Source organism: Rattus norvegicus, chromosome X (genome assembly GCF_021556685.1).
Source record: "Rattus norvegicus strain SHRSP/BbbUtx chromosome X, alternate assembly SHRSP_T2T, whole genome shotgun sequence".
NCBI lineage: Eukaryota > Metazoa > Chordata > Mammalia > Rodentia > Muridae > Rattus > Rattus norvegicus.
Window position 1 is genome coordinate 20,315,274 of NC_141554.1, and position 10,836 is coordinate 20,326,109.

Sequence of the window (10,836 nt, forward strand, 5' to 3'; positions counted from 1 at the left end):
AGACATTACTTCCCCCACCCCAGCCCCAGACTAGATCCAGCACCCAGGCCCCCACTCCCTTCTCAGCTCCACTGAGGCTTCCAGCAGCGCCTGAGTGTCTGAGAGCCTGAGAACCAGATGGCCCCATCCTCTGGGGAACCCTCTGGACACTCAAGCCAGATTTGGCTGTCCCCCCAGACCTCAGGCTGTGCTTCTTCACATCTGGAATTTCCTGGTGGCCTAACACCTGGGGCAAGCAAGGTCAACTCCCTGCAGACTGCCTCCATGAGTGGCCCTGCCCTATGGCAGAGCAGTCAAAGGCCCCCACAACCGTACAATGGTAAAGTCTGCAAAAAAATTATGTTTGTTTCTTTGGATGATATACTTACCCATTCTCCTGAAATGAGGACAATGTTGCCCAACTATTTTGTCCGTTCTGTTTTCTGAAGGGGTTTTATATATGTTTTTCAAAAAGGGAGTGAAACTGTTATTTATTTTTTTTTGAGAACTCATATCTCTTTTTTATTACTTATTTATTTTCCATACTCTTTTTAAATTGGGTATTTCTTATTTACATTTCAAATATTATTCTCTTTCCCCATTTCTGGTCCATCAGCCCCCTAACCCCTCCTGCTCCCCTTCAATATGGGTATTCCCATCCCCATCAACCCCCCTTACCTATCCCCCCAACAAACCCCTAAACTGACAGTTCAACCTTGGCAGGACAGGGCTTGCCTTAAGGGGTTATATTTATTCTCGTAATTTAACATTTTTGTGTTAGTATGCGAACATCATGTCGCTGCTCTGTGCCCTAGATCTACATGGCCAACTGAGGCTACAGATTCACTCTGGGTAGGCCCTAATGGCCCACTCATGAAAGTCTTTTCTGACACCCTAAAACACCCTTACATTTGTAGGCAGGCACGGAAATCATCACTAGCAAACCTATTGGCAGTCTCTGGTGATTTCTGAGAGTGCGTATTAGGGAGGGTCAATTATCTTAAAATTATTAACTAGGAAAGCAGGGATGACGCCTTTCAGAGCAGCCACTAGGGATGTGTCTTTCTCCCCCAGAACATATCGACAGGTATGAACTGCTAAAAGCTCGTAGAAATGCTATGCCTCAGGAAAACAGGTAAGGGACCCTGAAAGGTAAAATGCCCTGGAAGCCTGTTAAGCACCTGACTGGGAGGCTCCTAGGGGACTCCTACCTGATAAGTCCTTCCATCCTCTTGATGGAGGCTCTTTAAAAGTATGTTCTAATATAGTTTGTCATTGATTTTCTTTTCTCTCTTTGGGGCTTTGGCCTTCTTCCCATTAATTTAAATCTCCAGGGCCTGCTGTTGTCACTTTTCTTATGTGTTTGTTTTTGGCTTTTCCTAGAAATCCATTCTTCGTTCTTCCCACAGAAGTCAGTTGATGGCCTAGATGCCCACCTCTATTCTTTAAAAGAATTTATTTATTCACTTTACTTCCTGGTTGCTGCCTTCTTAGTCTCCCCTTCCTACACACCACCCTCCCACCCTCCTATCCTGTCATCCCAGTTATACTCCTGACCATCTATTTAAAGTCTCCAGTGAATCCATATTTTTCCCCACAGTGAGAGAGATTTTTGGTGGTGTCGTAATTTTATGCGACTGTCTCCTATAGCTCAGGAGGGCCTCCACCTTGCTGTAAGGCAGATGATGGCATTGAACGTTAGACATTCCTGCCTCCATCTCCACAGTGCTATGATTTCAGGTGTGCACCACCGTATCCTTGTTTATTGCCATGGATGGGATCATTCCACGGTTTCCTGAATACTAACTAGGTAAGCACTATGACAGGTAAACTACACCCAGTTCGCTAAAGTTAAGAGTTTAAACATCCACTTGATACTTTCATTTGCTGCAAACAAACGCTTTTTATTTCAAACAACAGTCAAACAGAAAGAGTAAATAAGTGAACTTTGCTTCAAAATCAACATGACCATCAGGTGTAATGAACGGAGGAAGACCCCAAGGCAGTGGGGGACAACCCAGTTCAGTCCACTTGAAGCTTTAGGACAGGCTGAGCTTGTCAAAGAGGTATTCGGCCAAGCTGTGCTCCTGGGCTCCCATCTGGCGCAGGTTGGTCAGGTAGCCGCCCACCTCCTTCAGAACTTCGACCTGCTGGTTCAGGAAGTTTTGCTCCAGGAAGTGGCAGAGTTGGGCGTCGCCTTTTTCCTTGGCTACTTCGTGCATGTTCAGCAGACTCTGGTTGATCATCATCTCCATGTGCAAGGCGCACTCCATGGCCTGACTGCCGCCATGCCAGCTGTCGCGTTCCGGTCTCGCGATGTCATGAAGGGAGAGGCAGCCTCCACGCGTATTCTGCAGGTGCATGAACACCTCAGCCTTGGCCTGGCATTCGTGTGACTTGCTCAAGAAGAAACGCTTGAAGTTTCCCAGGGCCACGTCATCACGGTCAAAGTAGACGGCCATAGACATGTACACATAGGAGGCATAGAGCCGCAGCTGGATATGGGTGTTGACGGCATCCTCGCAGTGCCAGTCATAGTTCTGTCGCACTTGAGAGGGCGCTTCGGCCATGGCGGGCGCTTAAACAGCACAAGGCTCTCAGCCCTTCTCACCTGCTCAGAGAGGCAGGGCGAGTTCACAGAACACAGTCCCACAGTCCCAAAGTACCTCAGAAGAGACGAACACGACAGGCGTTCAGCAGCAAGGCCTCAGGCAGCTCTGGAGTAGCCGGAGGCAGCAGGCGAAATGGATGTCCCGCCCAAAGCCGACCGCATTTAAAGGCCACGAGAAGGCGGGACATTAACGGAAATGAGTGTTGGCGCCCAATCGGGACATTGTTTCAGCCTCAGGGCTTATGTCATGGGGCGGGACTTAAACGGAAATGTGTTTGGGCACCCAATCATGACATCGTTTCCGCAACAGGGCTTATGGGACAGGGCGAGACATCAACGGAAATGTTTATTGGCCACTAATGATGACAGCAATTCAGCGCCAGAGGTTATGGGAGGGGCCCGGTCATCATGGAAATGAGTTTTGGCACCCAATCGCGACACCTTTTTCTGCCCAAGGGCTTCAGAGTGGGAAGGGGAACCGACAGAAATGACTGTTGGCTTCTAATGATGACATCTTTTCACCCCAGGCATTGTAGAAGGCGGGGCATCAACAGATATGATTGCTGGCCCCCAATGATGACATCACTTCAGTGCCAGGGCTTTTGGAGGAGGCGGATCAGCGTTGCTGATTGCACAAGGAGCTGAGCGAACTGGGCAGTGGTAAACCTACACTGTAGGGGTTTTTTTGTTTGTGTGTGTGTTTTCAGTCTAAAAATGTTTTACGAATGGCAGATCAAATATCCTGAAACATACATATATTCCAATAAACGTCTAATCCCAGTGGAATTCAAATTTTAAAGTAAGACACACACACACACGAGCTAAGAGATTTCATTATTGTTCCAAAGCACTTACTGAATGTCCATGACTAGTTGAAAACAAGAACCATTAGACGGGTTGGGGATTTAGCTCAGTGGTAGAGCGCTTGCCTAGGAAGTGCAAGGCCCTGGGTTCGGTCCCCAGCTCCGAAAAAAAAGACCCCCCCCAAAAAGAAACATTAGAATGAGCAATTATTATATATATATAAAAAACTGTTTAATTACACTTTATAAAATGTATTATCATAGTAATCTCTGATCCCCAAATAACTGCAATGCTGGCTACATGATGTCAGCTAGTTTAAAATTCAGAAACTGCCGGCTGCGGGGACATTCGGAGTGGACACAGCAGTCGCCGCCTCTGAAGAGACTTACCACACCTATGGCTAGGTTAGGTGTTCAGTATTCTAGAGTCCTCCAGGCAAACTATGGACCGTGAAGAAAGGCACAGAATCTCTCATCGGTACTGAGTGGATTCGTCTCAAATTTACCAGATCAAAAATTCCAGACAAAATATTTCAGCCTAGACCTCAAGATCATGAAAAATACCGTGAGACACCAGAACCCCCATAAACTGCACATTGTTACAAAAATAAGAAGCACAAAGACGTGTCCATACTGGGAAAAAGATTCAGTGAAGATTCTCGGACTTCAGAAGGCACACAGCCCTCAAATTCACAAGAACATCTCGTCAGTGAATGGAAAGCCCAAAATGTTTAAACACTTGATACACATCCAGTCCCTTTTTTTTTATTAACTTGAGTATTTCTTATTTACATTTCGAATGTTATTCCCTTTCCGGTCAAACATTCCCCTAATCCCTCCCCCTCCCCTTCTGTATTGGTGTTTCCCTCCCCACCCTCCCCCCCTTGTCGCCCTTCCCGCAACAATCACGTTCACTGCTGGTTCAGTCTTAGCAGGACCAAGGGCTTCCCCTTCCACTGGTGCCCTTACTAGGATATTCATTGCTACCTATGAGGTCAGAGTACAGGGTCAGTCCATGTGTAGTCTTTAGGTAGTGGCTTAGTCCCTGGAAGCTCTAGTTGCTTGGCATTGTTGTTCATAAGGGGTCTCGAGCCCCTTCAAGCTCTTCCAGTTCTTTCTCTGATTCCTTCAACAGGGGTCCTATTCTCAGTTCAGTGGTTTGCTGCTGGCATTCGCCTCTGTATTTGCTGTATTCTGGCTGTGTCTCTCAGGAGCGATCTACATCCGGCTCCTGTCGGCCTGCACTTCTTTGCTTCTTCCATCTTGTCTAATTGGATGGCTGTATATGTATGGGCCACATGTGGGGCAGGCTCTGAATGGGTGATACTTCAGTCTCTGTTTTAATCTTTGCCTCTCTCTTCCCTGCCAAGGGTATTCTTGTTCCCCCTTTTAAAGAAGGAGTGAAGCATTCACATTTTGATCATCCGTCTTGAGTTTCATTTGTTCTAGGCATCTAGGGTAATTCAAGCATTTGGGCTAATAGCCACTTATCAATGAGTGCATACCATAAGTGTTTTTCTGTGATTGGGTTACCTCACTCAGGCTGATATTTTCCAGTTCCAACCATTTGCCTACGAATTTCATAAAGGCATCGTTTTTGATAGCTGAGTAATATTCCATTGTGTAGGTGTACCACATTTTCTGTATCCATTCCTCTGTTGAAGGGCATCTGGGTTCTTTCCATTTTCTGGCTATTATAAATAAGGCTGCGATGAACATAATGGAGCACGTGTCTTTTTTATATGTTGGGGCATCTTTTGGGTATATGCCCAAGAGAGGTATAGCTGGATCCTCAGGCAGTTCAATGTCCAATTTTCTGAGGAACCTCCAGACTGATTTCCAGAATGGTTGCACCAGTCTGCAATCCCACCAAAAATGGAGGAGTGTTCCTCTTTCTCCACATCCTCTCCAGCATCTGCTGTCACCTGAGTTTTTGATCTTAGCCATTCTCACTGGTGTGAGGTGAAATCTCAGGGTTGTTTTGATTTGCATTTCCCTTATGACTAAAGATGTTGGACATTTCTTTAGGTGTTTCTCAGCCATTCGGCATTCCTCAGCTGTGAATTCTTTGTTTAGTTCTGAACCCCATTTTTAATAGGGTTATTTGTCTCCCTGTGGTCTAACTTCTTGAGTTCTTTGTATATTTTGGATATAAGGCCTCTATCTGTTGTAGGATTGGTAAAGATCTTTTCCAAATCTGTTGCTTGCCATTTTGTCCTAACCACAGTGTCCTTTGCTATACAGAAGCTTTGTAGTTTTATGAGATCCCATTTGTCGATTCTTGATCTTAGAGCATAAGCCATTGGTGTTTTGTTCAGGAAATTTTTTCCAGTGCCCATGTGTTCGTAATGCTGCCCTAATTTTTCTTCTATTAGTTTGAGTGTATCTGGTTTGATGTGGAGGTCCTTGATCCACTTGGACTTTAGTTTTGTACAGGGTGATAGGCATGGAACGATCTGCATTCTTCTAACATGTTGACCTCCAGTTGAACCAGCACCATTTGCTGAAAATGCTATCTTTTTTCCATTTGATGGTTTTGGCTCCTTTGTCAAAAATCAAGTGACCATAGGTGTGTAGGTTCATTTCTGGGTCTTGAATTCTGTTCCATTGGTCTATCTGTCTGTCTCTGTACCAATACCATGCAGTTTTTATCACTATTGCTCTGTAATATTGGTTGAGTTCAGGGATAGTGATTCCCCCTGAAGTCCTTTTATTGTTGAGGATAGTTTTAGCTATCCTGGGTTTTTTGTTATTCCAGATGAATTTGCAAATCGTTCTGTCTAACTCTTTGAAGAATTGGATTGGTATTTTGATGGGGATTGCATTGAATCTGTAGATTGCTTTTGGTAAAATGGCCATTTTTACTATATTAATCCTGCCAATCCATGAGCATGGGAGATCTTTCCATCTTCTGAGGTCTTCTTCAATTTCTTTCTTCAGAATCTAGAAGTTCTTATTGTACAAACCTTTTATTTGGTTGGTTAAAGTCACACCGAGGTACTTTATATTGTTTGGGTATACTATGAATGGGGTCATTTCCCTAATTTCTTTCTCGGATTTTTCTCTTTTGTGTAGAGGAAGGCTACTGATTTATTTGAGTTAATTTTATACCCAGCCACTTTGCCGAAGTTGTTTATCAGCTTTAATATTTATCTGGTGGAACTTTTGGGATCACTTAAATATACTATCATATCATCTGCAAATAGTGATATTTTGACTTCTTCTTTACCAATCTGAATCCCCTTGATCTCCTTTTGTTGTCTGATTGCTCTGGCTAGAACTTCAAGAACTATATTGAATAAGTAGGGAGATAGTGGGCAGCCTTGTTTATTCCCTGATTTTAGTGGGATTGTTTCAAGTTTCTCTCCATTTAGTTTAATGTTAGCAACTGGTTTGCTGTATATGGCTTTTACTATGTTTAGGTATGGGCCTTGAATTCCTATTCTTTCCAGGACTTTTTATTTTTGGTTCTTTTTTTCAGAGCTGGGGACCGAACCCAGGGCCTTGTGCTTCCTAGGCAAGCGCTCTACCACTGAGCTAAATCTCCAACCCCTCTTTCCAGGACTTTTATCATGAAGGGGTGTTGAATTTTGTCAAACGCTTTCTCAGCATCTAATGAAATGATCATGTGGTTTTGTTCTTTCAGTTTGTTTATATAATGGATCACGTTGATGGTTTTCCGTATATTAAACCATCCCTGCATGCCTGGGATGAAGCCTACTTGATCATGGTGGATGATTGTTTTGATGTGCTCTTGGATTCGGTTTGCCAGAATTTTATTGAGTATGTTTGCATCGATATTCATAAGGGAAATTGGTCTGAAGTTCTCTTTCTTTGTTGACTCTTTGTGTGGTTTACGTATAAGAGTAATTGTGGCTTCATAGAAGGAATTCGGTAGTGATCCATCTGTTTCAATTTTGTGGAATAGTTTGGATAATATTGGTATGAGGTCTTCTATGAAGGTCTGATAGAATTCTGCACTAAACCCGTCTGGACCTGGGCTCTTTTTGGTTGGGAGACCTGTAATGACTGCTTCTATTTCCTTAGGAGTTATGGTTGTTTAACTGGTTTATCTGTTCCTGATTTAACTTCGGTACCTGGTATCTGTCTAGGAAATTGTCCATTTCCTGCAGATTTTCAAGTTTTGTTGAATATAGGCTTTTATAGTAAGATCTGATGATTTTTGAATTTCCTCTGAATCTGTAGTTATGTCTCCCTTTTCATTTCTGTTTTGTCAATTTGGACACACTCTCTGTGTCCTCTCGTTAGTCTGGCTAAGGGTTTATCTATCTTGTTGATTTTCTCAAAGAACCAACTTTTGGTTCTGTTGATTCTTTCTATGGCCCTTTTTGTTTCTACTTGGTTGATTTCAGCTCTGAGTTTGATTATTTCCTGCCTTCTACTCCTCCTGGGTGAATTTGCTTCTTTTTGTTCTAGAGCTTTTAGGTGTGCTGTCAAGCTGCTGACATATGCTCTCTCCTGTTTCTTTCTGCAGGCACTCAGCGCTATGAGTTTTCCTCTTAGCACAGCTTTCATTGTGTCCCATAAGTTTGGGAATGTTGTACCTTCATTTTCATTAAATTCTAAAAAGTCTTTAATTTCTTTCTTTATTTCTTCCTTGACCAGGTTATCATTGAGTAGAGCATTGTTCAATTTCCATGTATATGTGGGCATTCTTCCCTTATTTTTATTGAAGACCAGTTTTAGTCTGTGGTGGTCCGATAGCATGCATGGGATTATTTCTATCTTTCTGTACCTGTTGAGGCTCCTTTTTTGGTGAATTATATGGTCAATTTTGGAGAAAGTACCATGAGGAGCTGAGAAGAAGGTATATCCTTTTGCTTAAGGATAGAATGTTTTATAAATATCTGTTAAGTCCATTTGGCTCATGACTTCTCTTAGTGTGTCTACATCTCTGTTTATTTTCTGTTTCCATGATCTGTTCATTGATGAGAGTTGGGTGTTGAAATCTCCTACTATTATTGTGTGAGGTGCAATGTGTGTTTTGAACTGTAGTAAGGTTTCTTTTATGTATGTAGGTGCCCTTTTATTTGGGGCATAGATATTTAAGATTGAGAGCTCATCTTGGTGGACTTTTCCTTTGATGAATATGAAGTGTCCTTCCTTATATTTTTGATGACGTTTAGTTGGAAATTGATTTTATTTGATATTTGAATGGCTACTCCAGCTTGCTTCTTCCGACCATTTGCTTGGAAAGTTGATTTCCAGCCTTTAACTCTGAGGTAGTGTCTGTCTTTGTCTCTGAGGTGTGTTTCCTGTAGGCAGCAGAATGCAGGTCCTCGTTGTGTGTCCAGTTTGTTAATGTATGTCTTTTTTTGGGGAGTTGAGGCCATTGATGTTGAGAGATATTAAGGAATAGTGATTATTGCTTCCTGTTATATTCATATTTGGATGTGAGGTTATGTTTGTGTGCTTTTCTTTTCTTTGTTTTGTTCCCAAGACGATTAGTTTCTTGCTTTTTCTAGGGTGTAGCTTGCCTCCTTATGTTTGGCTTTACCATTTATTATCCTTTGTAGTGCTGGATTTGTAGAAAGATATTGTGTAAATTTGGTTTTGTCATGGAATATCTTGGTTTCTCCATCTACGTTAATTGAGAGTTTTGCAGGATACAGTAACCTGGGCTGGAATTTGTGTTCTCTTAGGGTCTGTATGACATCAGTCCAGGATCTTCTGGCCTTCATAGTTTCTGGCGAAAAGTCTGGTGTGATTCTGATAGGTCTGCCTTTATATGTTAATTGACCTTTTTCCCTTACTGCTTTTAATATTCTTTCTTTATTTTGTGCATTTTGTGTTTTGACTATTATGTGTCTGGAGGTGTTTCTTTTCTGGTTCAATCTATTTGGAGTTCTGTAAGCTTCTTGTATGCCTATGGGTATCTCTTTTTTTAGGTTAGGGAAGTTTTCTTCTATGATTTTGTTGAAGATATTTACTGGTCCTTTGAGCTGGGAGTCTTCACTCTCTTCTATACATATTATCCTTAGGTTTGGCCTTCTCATTGAGTTCTGGATTTCCTGTATGTTTTGGACCAGTAGCTTTTTCCGCTTTACATTATCTTTGACTGTAGAGTTGATGATTTCTATGGAATCTTCTGCTCCTGAGATTCTCTCTTCCATCTCTTGTATTCTGTTGGTGATGCTTGTATCTACGGCTCCTTGTCTCTTCCTTTGGTTTTCTATATGCAGGGTTGTTTCCATGTGTTCTTTCTTGATTGCTTCTATTTCTATTTTTAATTCCTTCAGTTGTTTGATTGCGTTTTCCTGGAATTCTTTCAGGGATTTTTGCGATTCCTCTCTGTGGGCTTCTACTTGTTTATTTATATTTTCCTGTGTTTCTCTAAGGGAGTTCTTCATGTCTTTCTTGAAGTCCTCCAGCATCATGATCAAATATGATTTTGAAACTAGATCTTGCTTTTCTGGTGTGTTTGGATATTCCGTGTTTGCTTTGGTGGGAGAATTGGGCTCCGATGATGCCATGTAGTCTTGGTTTCTGTTGCTTGGGTTCCTGCGCTTACTTCTCGCCATCAGATTATCTCTAGTGGTACTTTGTTCTGCTATTTCTGACAGTGTCTAGACTGTCCTATAAACCTGTGTGTCAGGAGTGCTGTAGACCTGTTTTCCTGTTTTCTTTCAGCCAGTTATGGGGACAGAGTGTTCTGCTTTCGGGCGTGTAGTCTTTCCTATCTATAGGTCTTCAGTTGTTCCTGTGGGCCTGTGTCTTGAGTTCACCAGGCAGGTTGCTTGCAGCAGAAAAGTTGTTCTTACCTGCGGTCCCGAGGCTCAAGTTTGCTCATGGGGTGTTGCTTATGAGCTCTCCGTGGCGGCAGCAACCAGGAAGATCTGCACTGCCCTTTCTGGGAGCTTCCGTGCACCAGGGTTCCAGATGGCGTTTGGTGCTTTCCTCTGGAGTCAGAGATGTGGCCCGAGTGTAGACTCTTCTGGTTTCCCAGGCGTGTCTGCCTCTCTGAAGGTTTAGCTCTCCCTCCCACGGGATTTGGGTGCAGAGAACTGTTTATCCGGTCCGTCCCTTCAGGTTCCGGCCCACATGCAGTCCATTAAGCTGCCACAGGGACATCACACAGAAGAGGCCATGTCCAGCCCGTGCTTCAAGGGCACTGGAGAGTTGGTAATGCAATGACCTCAGAAGCCTGTGGAGCAGGTAGCAAAGTCCTGAGGCCACACTGCTTCAGTTCGCAGATGCAATTCCTGAAGAAATCGTTCTCATTAAGGTGTGTTAATCAAGCTAAAACAAATAAAATTCAGAAACTTTTTTCTAAATCTTCAGGGCAAATAGTTTACAAGTAAGATACACAATGAATTAGAACATGCAGAAATTCTTACATCTTCTGTTAATAATATTTTTAGGACTTCAACTTTCTGAAATTATATATCTACTTGCCCCGCAAATATACAAAGTTATACATAC

At 42.8% G+C, this 10,836-nt stretch overlaps 1 protein-coding gene and 1 pseudogene across 1 annotated transcript; one reads left to right on the plus strand and one right to left on the minus strand.

Moving 5' to 3' along the window:
• Positions 1-1,846: 1,846 nt before the first annotated feature.
• On the minus strand, positions 1,847-3,091 carry Fthl17cl1 (ferritin, heavy polypeptide-like 17, member C like 1). Its single transcript, XM_087601198.1, has one exon. The coding sequence runs from the start codon at positions 2,547-2,549 to the stop codon at positions 2,019-2,021; it is 531 nt and encodes a 176-aa protein (XP_087457324.1). The 5' UTR covers positions 2,550-3,091; the 3' UTR covers positions 1,847-2,018.
• Positions 2,999-10,584, plus strand: Mrpl30-ps5 (mitochondrial ribosomal protein L30, pseudogene 5; annotated as a pseudogene).
• Positions 10,585-10,836: the final 252 nt, after the last annotated feature.